Source organism: Brachionichthys hirsutus, unplaced genomic scaffold (assembly GCF_040956055.1).
Source record: "Brachionichthys hirsutus isolate HB-005 unplaced genomic scaffold, CSIRO-AGI_Bhir_v1 contig_764, whole genome shotgun sequence".
Lineage (NCBI taxonomy): Eukaryota > Metazoa > Chordata > Actinopteri > Lophiiformes > Brachionichthyidae > Brachionichthys > Brachionichthys hirsutus.
The window spans coordinates 23,642-38,719 of NW_027180516.1; the positions used below are offsets into that span (position 1 = coordinate 23,642).

Here is a 15,078-nt window from a genome sequence, read left to right on the forward strand (position 1 = left end):
CAGGAATTTAGTTTCCAAATTATTATAATTATAGCTAAATATTTTTTCGGAATAAAACATTTGCAGGATGTGGGGATGGTTGCCATCCACGCACCAACATTGTCCCGAGCACTAATGTTTTTTCTAGGATTTTCTACTCCTTCCTTGGAAGCGTGATGTGTGTGCAGCACTCAGTCCTCATCTTCCAGTGATTATAGAAGTTTTGTATCCTGAGATGGTCGTAGGAGTCTGAACAGTTGCCATCTACAGCCGGGAGACAAACCTCGCAACGCATCCATTCTTTCTCCTCGTGTTCTCAGGTGGTCTGAAAGGGTTTGCCTCGTCTCTCTATTGCCATGGCGATGCGGGAGTTGGTGGAGGCAGAGTGTGGGGGAGCCAACCCTCTCATGAAGTTGACTAGTCACATGACAAAGGAAGGCGGGGCATGGCAGCACCGCTCAACACCGACGGTGAGTAATTTGTATATGGAAGCGGACAACTTTTCGATAAACTAAATTTGCTCGTCGACAGCAGACGTAGCATTATTAGATCGTCACATTTTATTCCTTCATGCTTTCTCAGATTCCCCCCAGTGCTATAGAGATCACAACTGAGGAAGAGGTTTGTAACCATGGTTACTCTTTACATGTTCTAAAAGTCTTAAAAAAAAAAAAAAAACCTTCTGTATTAGGTATGGTAACATGATTTCATTTTGCTCCAGCTGGTGAATGAGTTCCTTCAGACCCCCCCACGACCCCCACACACATTTGACATGGGTCAGCTGTTGGAGGAGATGCAGCAAATTGACCAGCAAAGCTACAGACAAGCTCCACAGAGGGGTACAAATACACGTTAGCTTCATTTTTATTTTATTTTTTTGACATGAGACAACACAAACTTTTTTCAGCTTCTTATGCACCATCCATTTCCTTGTCCTAGCTCCAGATGTGGCAGCATTGGCCCTGTCTGGTGACTGGGCAGCTGAGTTCATCTCAGGTTCTGGTCCCGACTCCGCCTCTGCTCCGGGGATCATCAATCTCGGTGATGCAGCAGATGCTGATTGGACGAGAGAATTTATTGATGAGGCTGCAGGTATCTTTATTTGTTATAACTGTGCTTTCTTATGCTTGCAACATGCGTCCTTAGTGAATCCTTGTATATGCTTAATGCTTTTATTCCCCCCCCCCTCTATCAGATCCCGGACGCTGGGCAGAGGAGTATCTGGAGCAGTCAGAGGAGAAGTTGTGGCTGGGAGACCTTGGAGACAAAGAGAATGACTGGTTAGGAGAGGGCTTTGGGGGACATGAATAATGTAAAAAATATCCAATAATAAAATGTATCTTTCTGATGTTCATCACAGTCAAAATGCAATGAAGGGTATTTAAATAAAGTGATTTATAACAGTGTTTTGTTACTTTGACAGGACAAAGGAGTATCAATCAGGAGAAGAGCTGAGGCAAGCCGCCAATGAACTTGTCTCGAAGGTTGATGACCCAAAGTTGAAGAACACAGAGGTGAGCAGTGACTGGATAGGATCGGATCTTATTTATACCATACTTCATTATTTTTACATATCTGACACCATTTCTTTGATCTATGTCTTTTTGTGGAGTGGTTCCCCGGAGGCAGAGTTTAGTGGCTATGTTGAATTTTATTGTTTACGTTTGGACAGCAACGTGTAGGCTTTGACATAAACTAGTGTAAATCTGATGATTTAGTAATGCTAAATACTTTTTTTTGCTGTTGTTGTTTTTTTTTGACTGTTGTGTAGTTCCTGCGATTCATTAGGCAAATTGGCGAGGGCAGTGTGACAGTGGAGAGCAGAACAGACAAACAGCTCACAGATAAAGCTCAGGCCGAGGAGGCTCAGAGCTGGGCCTCCAACCTCAACCAGGTACGAGTTATTGCCCATTGAGGAGGGAATGGTTGCAACTGGGAATAGTGGTGGAGCACATGTGACTCATTATCCAAAGCTTTTCCAAACATGTAACCAAAAGCAGCTTCTTCATTCCCGTAACTTGGAAGTTCAATCTGCCCAGTGGTGCAGATGGAATTTGTGCAGCAATGAAACAAGTCTGCCTCTTTTCCTGTGCATTAAGTTCATAAGGGTCACAGTCTAGCTCTACTTATTCCCATCTTGATTCAGTTTTCCTTCAGTTCCTGTCTTTGCTGAGGCTGTAATCAATCACACCATTCGCTTCACACAGAAATGTTCCCATCAAGTCATAAACTATAAAAGCCCGTTTCTGCCAAGCAAAAAAACAAAAACAAAAGTTAGTGATTAAAAATCTAAATCTGCATATCAATTCAGCCTCAATGTATGACGTAAAAATTAAAACAACATTACGTGCCTCATCAGTTTAACAAACTAAAGACGCAAGACGGCCCTTGAAAGCTGTGGTCGGTCAATTTGGAGAAAGGAGCCAGAATAACTTGATTTTAAGTGTTAAAGGAAACGAAACGCACAACATGCTGGTTTTTTAGTTGAATAAGTACATAAATAAATATTTTACTAACTGTTACTACACTGCTCGTCAAACATAAATCCAGAATAATATGAGCTACCTCAGGAAGGATAAGTGGGGTAATATAAACCTTCAGTCTAATTATATGGAAGCAGTTTGGGATGGTTATTGATTGATTGGAGTTTAGCATTTGATTATGACTCATCCTTTTTCCTTGTCCATATTCCAAATATTTTTGGAAGTGATTTTCTGCCTACACTGTAAACACTGCACTGTTATCATCCATCAACTCCTATATTGGCTGAAGAGCATGAGAGCAAAGCAGATTCACCCAGAACATATTGGACATCATGACAGGCTTTAATAATCAGCAAGTCTTTTGGCAGAATAAAATGGAATGCCAAGTCCTTACACGCCTCCTCTCTCGTGGTAAATCAATTACTGTCGCAAACTTGACCTTGTTGTTCCAAATAAACTTTGTATGTAGTTGCTCAATTTTTGAATCTACAACTAGATGATGCCAGTGACTGGACCATTACTGATACAAAACTGTTTCACAACCAACCCTTCATCTATTTTCTTTTATGATCTTGGCAGTTGGCGAGTGTTGCCCCCCCCCCTCCGGCGTATCATTCACATCTGTCAAACTTGACTCCTTTATGTTTTATTGCCATCTAACGTTGCCATTTTCTTTCACATGCATTTTAACTCTGGGCTTGCCGCAACCACCCTTCATCTCAACCTCCTCCTCATTTAAACTGGTGCTGCTCCTTCAACCCCCTCAAAAACCTCAACTGTGCTCCCCTCCTTCAAAACGCCCTATTCCCACCTCGTCCTCGCCTAATGCCATAGTTCCTGGTGGAGACGGGGGGAGGGAGTCTTCCCTTGGAACCCCCAGAGAAGAATAAGAAGATTGAGACAGTTAAAGCTAAGCAAGCAGAGCAATGGGCCAAGGTCATCAGGCAGGTAGGGCCTCTGTAGTCATGGCAACGATAGGTAGTGTAGTAATTATATTATTTTTAAACTGAGTAGCAGCTTTTACTGTACTAAACTAGTATCGTACATTGAGCTTTTTCCTATGCCTAAATCATAAGACACCCTTTTTTTTTATTGTTATATAATATCTGTATATTTATTTTATTGCTGCTCGGTGCATTTCCTGGGAAAAAAAGTTAGAGGAGTGAGAGAGAAGGAGCTTTTTCTGTAGTTTCTGGTTTCACCCTTGTCCTCCTTGTTCACTTCCTTCTGTTTTTCCCGTTTTAACGCCTCCATCCTCACCTCTAAGGACATTGATAGTAGCCAGAACCTGCTTACTCAAGTCAACCAGTCTTTCTGCTCTTCATCCCTGTGTAGGTGTCCCTGGACTCAGCTGAAGCCTGGGTGGATGAGTTTACCACAACAGGGACAGATTTCCAAGAAGCTAAAGCTGCTGTGGAGGTGTGACGCAAACAAATGATAAATTAATTTCAAATAGACTAGAATCGTAGCTGGTGACGCACACAACCCTTCGGAAATTAACTTGATCCTGTTTAAAAAACAGGAACAAACCAGTCTCAATTTAGTAATGTGACAAAAAACTGGATCGGTATGCTCTTGTCAGTCTCCTAGAAAAGTAATGCTTGCGAAAGGTCTGGAACAGTATGTTATATGATGTGAGGAGACCATGAATTCATGATGCATTTCTGTCATGTCAGAGTGATGTGGATTTCTGGGAGAAGCTGCAGCAGGAGTGGGAGGAGATGGCTAAAAGGGATGCAGAGAGCCATCCCTGGCTGTCTGACTTTGATAAGCTGCTCAATACCTCCTATGACAAGGTAGCTTTCAGGCTGCTGAGCAGCCTGGCTCACTGCTCCAGGACTTTTCTTTGTTTACTTACAGCTCAACAGACACTGTGTTGATTCCTGATAATGCTGTGATGTGCACGTATGGTATTCTGAGCAGCACGCACATTGTTCTTGCGTCTCAGGGGTATCAGTTTGAAGACGAAAACCCCTACTTATCGCACCCAGACCCGCTGTCGGAGGGGGTGAAGCGGATGGAGGCAGGGGATATCCCAGGTGCGGTGCGGTTCTTTGAAAGTGCTGTACAGAAAGAACCAGACAACCAGCTGGTGAGACTCTTCTGACTTCAGTGATTGTCTGTTTTAATAGTAAATGTAAAAACACATTTAACTGTACGTGCATTTCTACTGATTTAAATTCCAGGCATGGCAGTATCTCGGATCCTGTCAGGCAGAAAATGAGCAAGAATTTGCTGCCATCAGCGCCCTCCGGAGGTGGGACATTAGAATTGCAAAATAATGGTATAAACTCATCACTTCAGAGGCAAAGCAAAGGCAAAATATCATTCGTATACTGTATCTGCGTTTATAAAGCAGTTACGCTATCTATATATTAGTCATTTGTTTTCTTTAAATGTGCAGTTTTTAAATGTTTTAGTACTTATATAACTTATATAGGGGCAGTACGGTGGCGCTTGCCCCACAGCAAGAAGGTCCTTGGTTCGATTCCACCTGCAGCATTGCTGTGCAGAGTGTGTATGTTCTCCCTGTGTGTATGTGGGTTCTTTCCGGGTTCTCCGGGTTCCTCCCACCACTAATTCAATTAGGTGTATTGAGCATTCTAAATTGTCCATAGGCATGACTGTGAGAGTGAATGTTTGTCTGTGTGTGTCCCTGTGATAAACTGGGGTCTTATCCAGGTTGTACCGCCCACGCGGTGTCAGCTGGGATAGGCTCTGGTGTAAACTCGCGACCTGGATTTGGATAAGCGGCTGAAGACGACGCAAAGTCTGATCGTATACTAATATATGTTTAGACAGTACTAATATATTGAAATTGTCATTCATAGTTTAGTAGCTCTTTTACGAACTCCATGCCTGCAGGTGCTTTTCTGCTGCCTGTTTTGAGTAAACATCCATTAAAATATTTTTAATAGTCTCATAAAAAGCGAACTCAGTGAGTCATGGAAATAGATTTCTTCAGGGTAAAGTGTTTTAACTATAGAAGTCTTTGATGTGCAACAAAACGTTGTATCCAGTGACATTTTATAAACCAGATCCCAGGTCTGAAAGGCACATTGTCTAGACCCGATATCATCCACTGAGGAAGCCGCATCTTGAGCAGATAGAAATACTAAGACCATGTTCCCTGCAGGAGTGCTGCCTCTGCACCCTTTAGGACACTCCTGTCACCTGATTTATATTAAGGGTTTGGCAATAAATAATATCCGTTTATCTTAACAATAACGATATGATGTTCTTCTTTCCTCTTCCCATTGCCACCTCTTTCGTCATTAGATGCGTAGAACTGAAGAATGGCAACCTGACTGCTCTGATGGCGTTAGCCGTCAGTTTCACCAATGAGTCGCTACATCGACAAGCCTGTGAGACTCTTCGCGACTGGCTGAAGCACAATCCAAAATACCGTTCCGTGTGGGAGCAGAATGAGCGAGAGCGCCTGAAGGATGCTGCCACAGAACGGGGCAAGGAAAGAGAGCGGTTCGGCTCGCTGCTGCCAGAGTGAGTGTCCCAAACGCCATGGAGAATGATTTCAGCTTTTAAATGCAGCAAGCAGATTCAGCGTTAGTTAGAAGTTAGTCTAAAACAAATGTGATATTGTGCTTTATTCTGTTTGACCCTGTCTTTGCTTATCCTCTTCAGGTCTTTGTTCACAGACGTCCAGTCCCTGTTCCTGCATGCAGCCAACGCCGACCCCGTGCAGGTGGACCCTCAGCTACAGTGTGGTCTGGGAGTTCTCTTCAACCTCAGCGGGGAGTACGACAAGGCAGTGGACTGCTTCAGCGCTGCTCTGTCTGTCACCCCACAGGTTGGTGTAGAACCTGAGTACTCAAAAGTCTCTTGTCTTCCTGTATATAATGTTTGTGTCTGAGCTTTCACTTGATTTCTTTGGTGCCCATTAGGACTACCTGCTGTGGAATAAGTTGGGTGCCACACTTGCTAATGGAAGCCGCTCGGAGGAAGCAGTGGCCGCCTACAGGAGGGCTCTGGAGCTGCAGCCGGGTTTCGTCCGCAGTCGCTACAACTTGGGAATCAGCTGTGTCAACCTGGGAGCTCACAGGTGAGGAAGTCACGTTCACCAAAAATGTCGAGATGTTTCTTTCTTAAACTTATGTATTATTCAATTATCCGTTTTAAAGTGTGACTTCACTTCACTATGTTTAATGAATCTGAATAACAAAGAATTTACCATTTACTCTGAGATAGATTTAAGAAACATCTGCTTTATCAGAATTTTTTTTGTTTTTTGTAATTGGATTTGATTATTACATATTATATACAAAATTTCTCAAAAGTTGTGTCATTCAAGAGAACAGGAAGGTCTCTCCAAATGTTTGTTTCAGGATCACCAAATGTTACTCCAACTGTTATTTATCTTTCAGGGATCAAAGTCATTTGCAAAAGAAAATGGAATTTGCTGCTTTTTCATCTCATTTCAATCTCCCGATCTCTTATTTTATCCTCAGGGAGGCAGTGGAGCACTTTCTCGAGGCTTTATCTTTACAGCGCCAGGCCGCCGGGGACGGGGCGAGAGCCGCAAGGGGTCCTGGAGGTGCTGCAGCCACCTTGATGTCGGACAACATCTGGTCCACCCTGCGCATGGCTCTTAGCATGATGGGAGAGAGCTCTCTGTACAATGCTGCTGACCACCGGGACTTAGACACATTGCTGGCTCACTTCTGCCAAAGAGAGGTGGAAGGTGGGTCTGAATGAGGATTATCCAGGGGGTGGGGACCCATCGAGTGCGAGTGTGCTTCACGGGGAGATAAATGCCTGGGCGACTGAATGAAGCGCAGAGGAATCAGAGCGGCCCCTCCTCCACGGAAATGGAGGGAAGACGCTGTCATTTGTTCACCATCTTGGAGACATTATCTTGTGATCGGGCGAACTTCAATGACTTTTGTTAAACGAAGCCCCGCTGAGGATGCAGCCAGCAGTAACTCGGTCACGTTACTGCATCTCAAATGATTGACAGTCAGTTTTCCTCCTTTTCAATTGATATGCAGACCTTGGAAATTTGAAGAAAATAAATGATTACGTATTGATGAGTCGATTCTGTATTCAACAATAAACAGTTAAGTTCATCATGTTTAACGTTGTACTCACTACAGTTATGTAAATTAAAGGTGCAGTATTGCTGTAGCATAGCAGTATAGAGTCCAAACTCCAACTAGGAGCCACTTCTTTTTTGCAAGTATTTAATTTTGTAGCAATCAGATATCAGCCATGATTATGAAATAAAATCCAGCCGAACTGTTACTGTTATGGTAAGGTGTGTGTGTGTGTGTGTGTGTGTGTGTGTGTGAGAGAGAGAGAGAGAGTAGTTTGGGTTGAGTATTAATCATGAATTGAATGAAAAGGTCATACTGTATTATCATTGAGAATGATTTCTTTGGGCTCCTCCCCCTCATGCTCATATTCATATCGCTCTTGTAAAACGATTTGCTTCATTGTAAATTAATGCTATTTGCCATTTTGTGTACTGTAACATAATTGTTGCACTATAACTGTTTTCAGGCCAGTTAAATGCTGACCTCGATGTTTAATTTCATATTCAGCAATAAAGCTTTGATTCCAAACATGCTTGTGTTGCTGAATACGTAAAAGTAAGTATGGAGTTAACCTAGTTAACAAGTCTTTATAAAGATAGTGTCATTGTAGATGTAGAATCTCATTTTATTGTATATTGCCAAGTGCATTGGTCTTACTTTGCACACACTGCTTACAAAAATAAATACATGTATTTATTCAGCACATACAATAAGAAATATGTAGCAGTCGGAGAGAGAACATCTCAGGCTACATTATAACTAACCATCATTACCCTGAATATAACAAGTGTGATGTCAACATGATGATGCTGCTGAATTTAGATCTTTGGATCTGTATAGTTTAACAAATTGTGTTTATTGCCATTATGATTTAACTACTAAAGTATGATTTTCTATCATGGCAATATCTGAATATTTCTCATCTAGGTGTAAATTTGCACCTTTCACAGACATGAAATCATCTTAAATAAATCAGAATCTGCATTATTTCAGCTGCAAATTGGTGATACTTGTTTCTTCACCTCTGGACATTACTGTTCTAAAGCGCAATATTTCCTCTTCCACGTGTTTATCTTTCTGATCTTTGAATACTGATGATGAATATTGAGCAGTAAAAATCCTCAATAATTCTGTTTGAACGCCTGCCTCCATGTTTTAAGATTTGTTAAGCATAAGGATACTTTTCCATGAATACTGTAGAATTTATATGTTTGTGTTTTTTGTGTGAATCTTCGGATCACTTGGCCTGGAAGATTCAAATTTCATTTATCTCCTTCGACATGATAAACAACGCTTGCTTTATTTCTGAAATTGTAATTTTGTATCGGCATTTGTACATGTATTTTGTACATCCCGGCCACCGTAGGTACCAGTGGAGGAACTTTAACCTAAAATCAGTTGTCCACGCCCAGTTTTGACAACATGGTGCTTTTGGCCAATCAGCACTGAGCTAATGGGAACAACGTTCACGCTGATTGGTCAGTTCAAAAATAACAGCATGCATCCGTGCTATTTAAATGTTTTAAATTAAACGTTTCTCGTGTTGTTAACTGGGGATACGTGAAAGGAGTATTTCGTCGTCCTCAACTGTGCGCTTCAGGTAATGTTTGTTGTTAATCTGGCACGGTCAAAGACATTACGCTTTCATGCTTGACATCAATGTTTATAGTTAATAATGTTTTTTAGGGCGAAATCAAGAGACGCGCGTAAATGTTCTAATCAGTTCGTGAAGGTTGTGCTAAAGGTAACAATGCTAGTAGGAATGTTATCCTTCCTTGTTTATGAGCATTGCTCTGACAGTAAATAAGTGTTAAAACATTGGCTTTCATGTATTATCTTTTTAATGAGCGGTAAGTTAATTTGTTCTAACAAGTAACACCAAACTGTCGTACAGGCAACAAGTTAAATTATGTTTATATATTTTTAGTAGTGTGGAAATGTGCCCAAGTATTTTATTTGCATTAAACTCTCTGAATTCTGCACGTAATTTTTGCAAGTTTTAAAGAGTTTTCGTTTCCAAAACTCTTCTGTTTTAAACCAGACCGCTTTAAATCAGTAGCATGGGGTCCTTTAAGAGCAAGGAGGCAGAGTCTTCACCAGCGATGCCACAGCCAGCCATCAAGAACAATCGAGTGAGCCGCCTGATGGATCCACGCTCTCCTTCGACGGAAGTCGACCGAACACCCATTCAGGTCGGTTACCAGACGTGCTGCGAGCTGCGTGGAATGGTTTAATCGCACGCTACCGGTACTCAATCCAAAAATTATGTTCTTAGGTTAATGGGCTTGTGCCAAAAGCCGTCGCGGATGCAAAAGCCGAATGTCCTGGGGCGTTCACGGACCCCCGCTCGCCCACGTTTGGCGTTACGCGCACCCCTGTCAGAGACATCATAAGAGGTGACTATTTGGTAATGAGTAACTTTCATTTTGGCGTGACTCGTGGAAATGACCCGTAATATTGTTTCCTTCCGTTTATCCTTGCAGCGACGGTTGGCTCCTACGCTCGCCGTCTGGGCTTGCTGTTCCACAATGAGGCAGAAGGCAAAGTCCCTCAAAAAGACTTCAAGGGTGAAGAACTGGCCTCCACCGATTCCCTCCAGCCTCCTCTAAAGCAGTGTTCCCTCGACTCTGAGGCCGAGCAGGCGAATCTTCTGGTCACCCCTGTAATGCCTCCTCTCCAGTCTGTTGCCGACGCAAGCCCCTTTGTGCTTCTTCAGCAGCCCCAATTTGAGGTGGAGCTGGAGACCGAAGACTTGAGCCTGGAGGAGGCTGAAGAAGCAAAGGAGTCCCCTCTTCACAAGAGACTAAGCCTGAGTCTGATAACTTGTCGTGAGGGAGCAACGTCGTCCCAGGTTTATGCTGAGGTGCATTACGATGGCGCGTCGTCTCCAGTACCGAGTCCAGGAAAGGACCTACCTGGGGATGGTGTTGATCATTCGTATGCCCTTCCATTGATCACTCTTAAAACTGAGTCTGACGAACCCACCGTTGCAGATTGTTCACCAGCTCAAGTGTCAGAGGAAGCGGAACACGCGGCGTCCACATTGCCCTCTGCTCCCACTCTGTCAGATCAATTAAATGTCCTCCGCTTGGCGGAACCACGACCCGACACCAGCATCCACCGCCCCTTTCTGGAAGCGGGGAGGAGCCCCAGCACGGTCGTGTTAAAGCCACAGTGGTTGGGAAAAGGCTTCGGTGCCACTGGGCAAAGAGCTCGAGGCGTGCAGGGATACGGTGGAAGAGGAAGTTCCTCTGCTCTTGCTGTGGCTGTGAAGAATATGGCCAATGAGAAGGTGGAACCGCCTGTCAGACGAATCCAGACAGGTACGCGTAAAAAGCTTTGGCATCTCATTGTCTCATAACAAAATCCATGTTGTTAATGTTTCTGTTCTCTTTCAAGACAATGAGGGTCGCTCCCCATTGCAAATCCTGAGGGAAACCAACTCGCCCAGGATCCAGCGTCCTCAGGTACCGTCAAGCACTGACACTTTGATAGGGATACCGACTGCTCTTGTTTACTGAATATTAATTTTGAGACGTTTACAATGATTTGGGATTTTTTTTTTTTAATTCAAAGTCGACTAAAGTAATGTGTCTTGTTTTTCCAGAAGAAGCTGAAGGTGTCTACTCCTGATAGGCAGAGGCTCGGACAGATGGACCTCAGGACGCTGTCAGTCTCCTTTGATAAGGAGAATAGATGATCCACTGCATTGAACAAGATTCAGTATCTACATTTCTGCTTCTTTTATTGTCTCTTAAAACAAGCTTATATATGTACAGTTTTTTTTAATTGACGTCTTTGTTATACTGTATCGCTTTACTTCAACTTCAGGTATTTTTCTGTCCTGTTCTCTCGTGTATATAAATAAAATTCTGATGCATAATCTAATTGCCGTATTTTGTATTGCTTTTTTTGGGCTGATTCTGAAACGCCAAACTTGCAACATTCCTAGATTCAGGTTCCCTACAAAGAGGGCAAATGAAATGAACACTAAATGTGTTAATCTAGTAAACACTGCAAATTTTCATTGAATTGGATTTGCCGTTTAAATTATTTTGACACACCGGTTGATGCCTTTTTAACCAATTTTCATTCATTCTTGAGCATTTTAGAATTAAGTATTAAATACTAGAGTTGAGACTATAATCTGTGAAAATTTTCTTGGGCTGATAAATATAAATGTCCTAAAAATTCTGATGTATTTAATGTCTGACTCCATGTCCACTGCCGTTGTAATCAACTCTTTGGAAGCAAAATTCTTAAGTCTGCCCACCAGAAATTAAAGTCAAAAACATTTAATGCAGAATCCCATTTTATTAGTCGTTTTAAAAACTGCAGTATTGCAAGTTGTGGAAAAGATGCAGTATTAATTTGTTTCAAAACTTACAGGATTTCTTGTTTTCATGTTCACAACTCTTCAAGTTTATTTTGTACTCTTGATGAGGAAAAGGTAAGCAGTCGTACAGACTCGTGTGCACATTAAACCATCTAAAAACACTCATACCAACGTCCGCCTGAGACAAATGGGTCATTTTTTTTTTTGTAAGTGCTTAGTGAGCCATGGTAACGATTTTATTATCCCATCTGCCACTTTTTGACCAAAGCACTTTTCAGGTCTAGCTACTCGGGGGGGGGGGGGGGGGGGATTAGACCAAACGATGAGACCCATATTCTGCCATCAATCACTCACAAAACAGCCCAAACACTAATATAGACATCTGCAAACTAAAACTCTATTTTAATTAATATTAGAAAATGAAACTTAAGTAAATGTAAGCATGCAGGGAATCTATGAAAACTAAGAACAAATTAGTCTCAAACAAAAACACTCGCATGATTCATATGACAACTTATGCTTGGATATAAAACACAGCATATAGTAGCTACTGTGAACCTACATCTTGACACATTTTCTTCTATCATCCAGTGTGCTACCATTTCCATGCTGGTATCTGCTCTCATTGGGTGATCTCTCAAAGTTACTGCCATAAATGTGTTATGGATTTCAATGCGATCTATAAAACTTAAAAGGAATGTTCTTTTCTGAGACCTCAACAATATGTGCCACCCAAAATCCCCCCCCCCGGTAACGTGAAAAGAAAGGTGAGCGCAATGTGACAAGAGAGGAGGAAATCTTCACATTACAAACCAACGTCAGATAGGACTTGGCACAATTGAAATACCCTCTTCTCACCCCATGCAGCTCCCATTGCCCCTCATTCCCTCCCTCAAGCTCTTTTTTTCCTCCAATCTTCTTTGCCTCCTGCTTGGTAGCAAGGAATAGCTTCAGTTCCATATTTTGAGGAAGCTGTCCCAGGATCCTGTGCAGCATGCCATGCCATCTGAGGACACTCCGATGCAGCTCACTCTGTTATCGTGGCCGGCCAGCGCTCCTGGACCACAGCACAGAAGAAAAAAAAAAAACCATCATATGATCTGCAAAAAGTGTCATTTCTGACCGATCCCCATAATAGAAGAGAGACTCTGAACCTGTACTCACCCACTCTCTCAGCTTGAAGCGTGTCCCAAATGTTGACATTAAAATCATCATAGCCAGCGAGTAGCAGGCGTCCAGACAGGGACGAGGCCAGGGAGGTCACCCCACACATGATGCTGGAGTCCTGGTAGGTGATGAGCTCCTGGTCAGCTCGTAGGTCAAACAGCTTACAGGTGGCATCATCTGACCCTGTTATCACCGCGGTACCACTGGGAAAGAACTGCAATAGCGACAGAGCGATCAGAAACTGGGCCCTCCTTTGAGCATCTCAAACAGAATGGATCCTCACCCCGATAGCATTGATGTCACTTTCATGGCCCCCGAAGGTCTGTCTGCATGTGCCCTCCCTGATGTCCCACAGCTTGGCCGTGAAGTCACAAGCCCCAGAAATGAAAAACTTGTAGTCTGGGGACACAGCTAGCGACATGCAGTCTCCCTGGTGTCCCGCAAAGATGGTCTTCTCGGTCCCTGTCTCAATGTCCCATAGCACACTGGAGGAGGAGACAGACCAGAAGCGGTGTTTGTTTCTGTTTTATCTACAGAGAACCGGTTTGCAAGATACTTTTCAAACGGGTTAAACATGATATATTCTCACCAAGTGCAGTCTCCAGAGCTGGTGATGATTTCACTGTCACTGAGGAAACGACAGCAGGACAGGTAGCCTGATCGAGTAAAAAAAAAAAAAAAGTCCCACCAGGACATCAAATGTAGAAGCATCAGCGACTTTAAGAGATCACGTTTCCGAGCCGTGTCGTCCTACCTGTGTGCGCTGCCAGCTCACGCATGACCTTGACATTTCCATCCTTGCCCTTGAGGTTGTAGATGGAGCACATGTTGTCCAGACCGCCACAAGCCACTAGGTTCCCCGAAGGCGCATACGAACAAGTCATCACCCACGATGACTTGAGAGGGATGGCGTTCACCTGGAGACATAGAAAAGACACGGGAAAACTCTTCTGTAAGCGCTGAAAGGAAATAAACTCCAATTTATAGAGTTTTCAATAAAAATATTTTTTGTTTGAATTTGCCTTTAATGCTAGTAGATGGGTCTTTGTTAAAATTATTGTAATTATTATAAAACACACAACCCCCCCCCCCCCCCCCCCCCCCCTCCTTTTAAACGATTGAGTCTTGCTTGTCTACTTCTTAGTATTTGATGTTTTAGAGAAATATTTGTTTTCAGGCGCTTTAGGGCTTGTGGGTTGCGTGTGCACTTCTATTGGCTCAAGGTTGGATCTACACTGCAAGGCTTAATCCTCAGTGTCAACCAAAAAGTTTGCATTACTAGAATCCTAAACCGTCGCTGCTTCGTTGTGTCTCACCTTGTTGGTTGTAATCGTGTCCCACACAATGAGTTTTCCATCTTGTGAGGCACTGACACACAGCCTGATGTTAGGACAAACAATGAAACAGGGAAAGAAAGCGACATATAAGCATTTCGTGACGCTCCAAATTTGAACAGACCCCTCCCACAGCCTGGACGTGAAATAAAGCCGCAGGTGTTCTTTAAATCATGTGTGCAATTTGCTGTGCATTTTACTTGGACTCAGCACCCCAGTGCATTGCATAGATCTTAGCAAGGTGACCCCGTAGTGTTTTCCTGGTCTTCATTTGGACCCGAGCCACCACGGTGGTCCCTGCTGCCGCTTCCTGCAGTGTGGTGTCCTGCACGGCCTTACGAGCTGCCTGGAGAACACACACACACACACACACACACAGTCTGGTTCCGACTACTGGGCTAAAATGTAATTACGAATAATATTCATCATAGTCACATCATGTCACAGTGGAGAACTACATGTCTCTCCCTCTAATAAAGGTGCTGCTGGGCCTACTGACAGTGATCTGATCCTTGAGACTGTCTGCTTCCTTTCGCAGTTCCTCCATTTCACCCATGGCGATGTCACCAGTGGAGACAGTGAGAGATGGCAAGAAAAGCAGATAATCCTGAAAGGTAGCAAAATGGCAGAGAGACAACCCCCCCCCCCCCAAAAAAAAAAATTAGAATTCCACCTCTATGAATTCAATCCAACAACAGATATTCTTTCTAGCATCGGCCGGACACTCA

The 15,078-nt window shown here is 43.1% G+C and overlaps 3 protein-coding genes across 3 annotated transcripts; 2 read left to right on the forward strand and 1 right to left on the reverse strand.

The window, feature by feature from the left end:
• The first annotated feature begins 335 nt into the window (after window positions 1-335).
• Window positions 336-8,023, forward strand: LOC137915778 (peroxisomal targeting signal 1 receptor-like). The gene is made up of 16 exons (XM_068758897.1): window positions 336-449; window positions 562-600; window positions 701-818; window positions 919-1,071; window positions 1,175-1,259; window positions 1,403-1,493; window positions 1,751-1,873; window positions 3,297-3,410; window positions 3,798-3,881; window positions 4,139-4,258; window positions 4,411-4,554; window positions 4,649-4,719; window positions 5,742-5,963; window positions 6,105-6,270; window positions 6,365-6,522; window positions 6,929-8,023. The coding sequence occupies exons 1-16, from the start codon at window positions 336-338 to the stop codon at window positions 7,173-7,175; spliced, it is 2,049 nt and encodes a 682-aa protein (XP_068614998.1). The 3' UTR covers window positions 7,176-8,023.
• Window positions 8,024-9,573: 1,550 nt separating this feature from the next.
• Window positions 9,574-11,213, forward strand: LOC137915785 (cell division cycle-associated protein 3-like). Its single transcript, XM_068758903.1, has 5 exons — window positions 9,574-9,705; window positions 9,789-9,909; window positions 9,997-10,842; window positions 10,913-10,980; window positions 11,121-11,213. Exons 1-5 carry the CDS (start codon window positions 9,574-9,576, stop codon window positions 11,211-11,213), a joined length of 1,260 nt encoding a protein of 419 aa, XP_068615004.1.
• Window positions 11,214-12,799: 1,586 nt separating this feature from the next.
• On the reverse strand, window positions 12,800-14,906 carry LOC137915773 (guanine nucleotide-binding protein G(I)/G(S)/G(T) subunit beta-3-like). Its single transcript, XM_068758891.1, has 8 exons — window positions 14,850-14,906; window positions 14,551-14,696; window positions 14,333-14,396; window positions 13,771-13,933; window positions 13,606-13,672; window positions 13,300-13,501; window positions 13,014-13,230; window positions 12,800-12,906 (listed from the first exon to the last, which is right to left on the reverse strand). The coding sequence occupies exons 1-8, from the start codon at window positions 14,904-14,906 to the stop codon at window positions 12,800-12,802; spliced, it is 1,023 nt and encodes a 340-aa protein (XP_068614992.1).
• Between the last annotated feature and the right edge of the window lie 172 nt (window positions 14,907-15,078).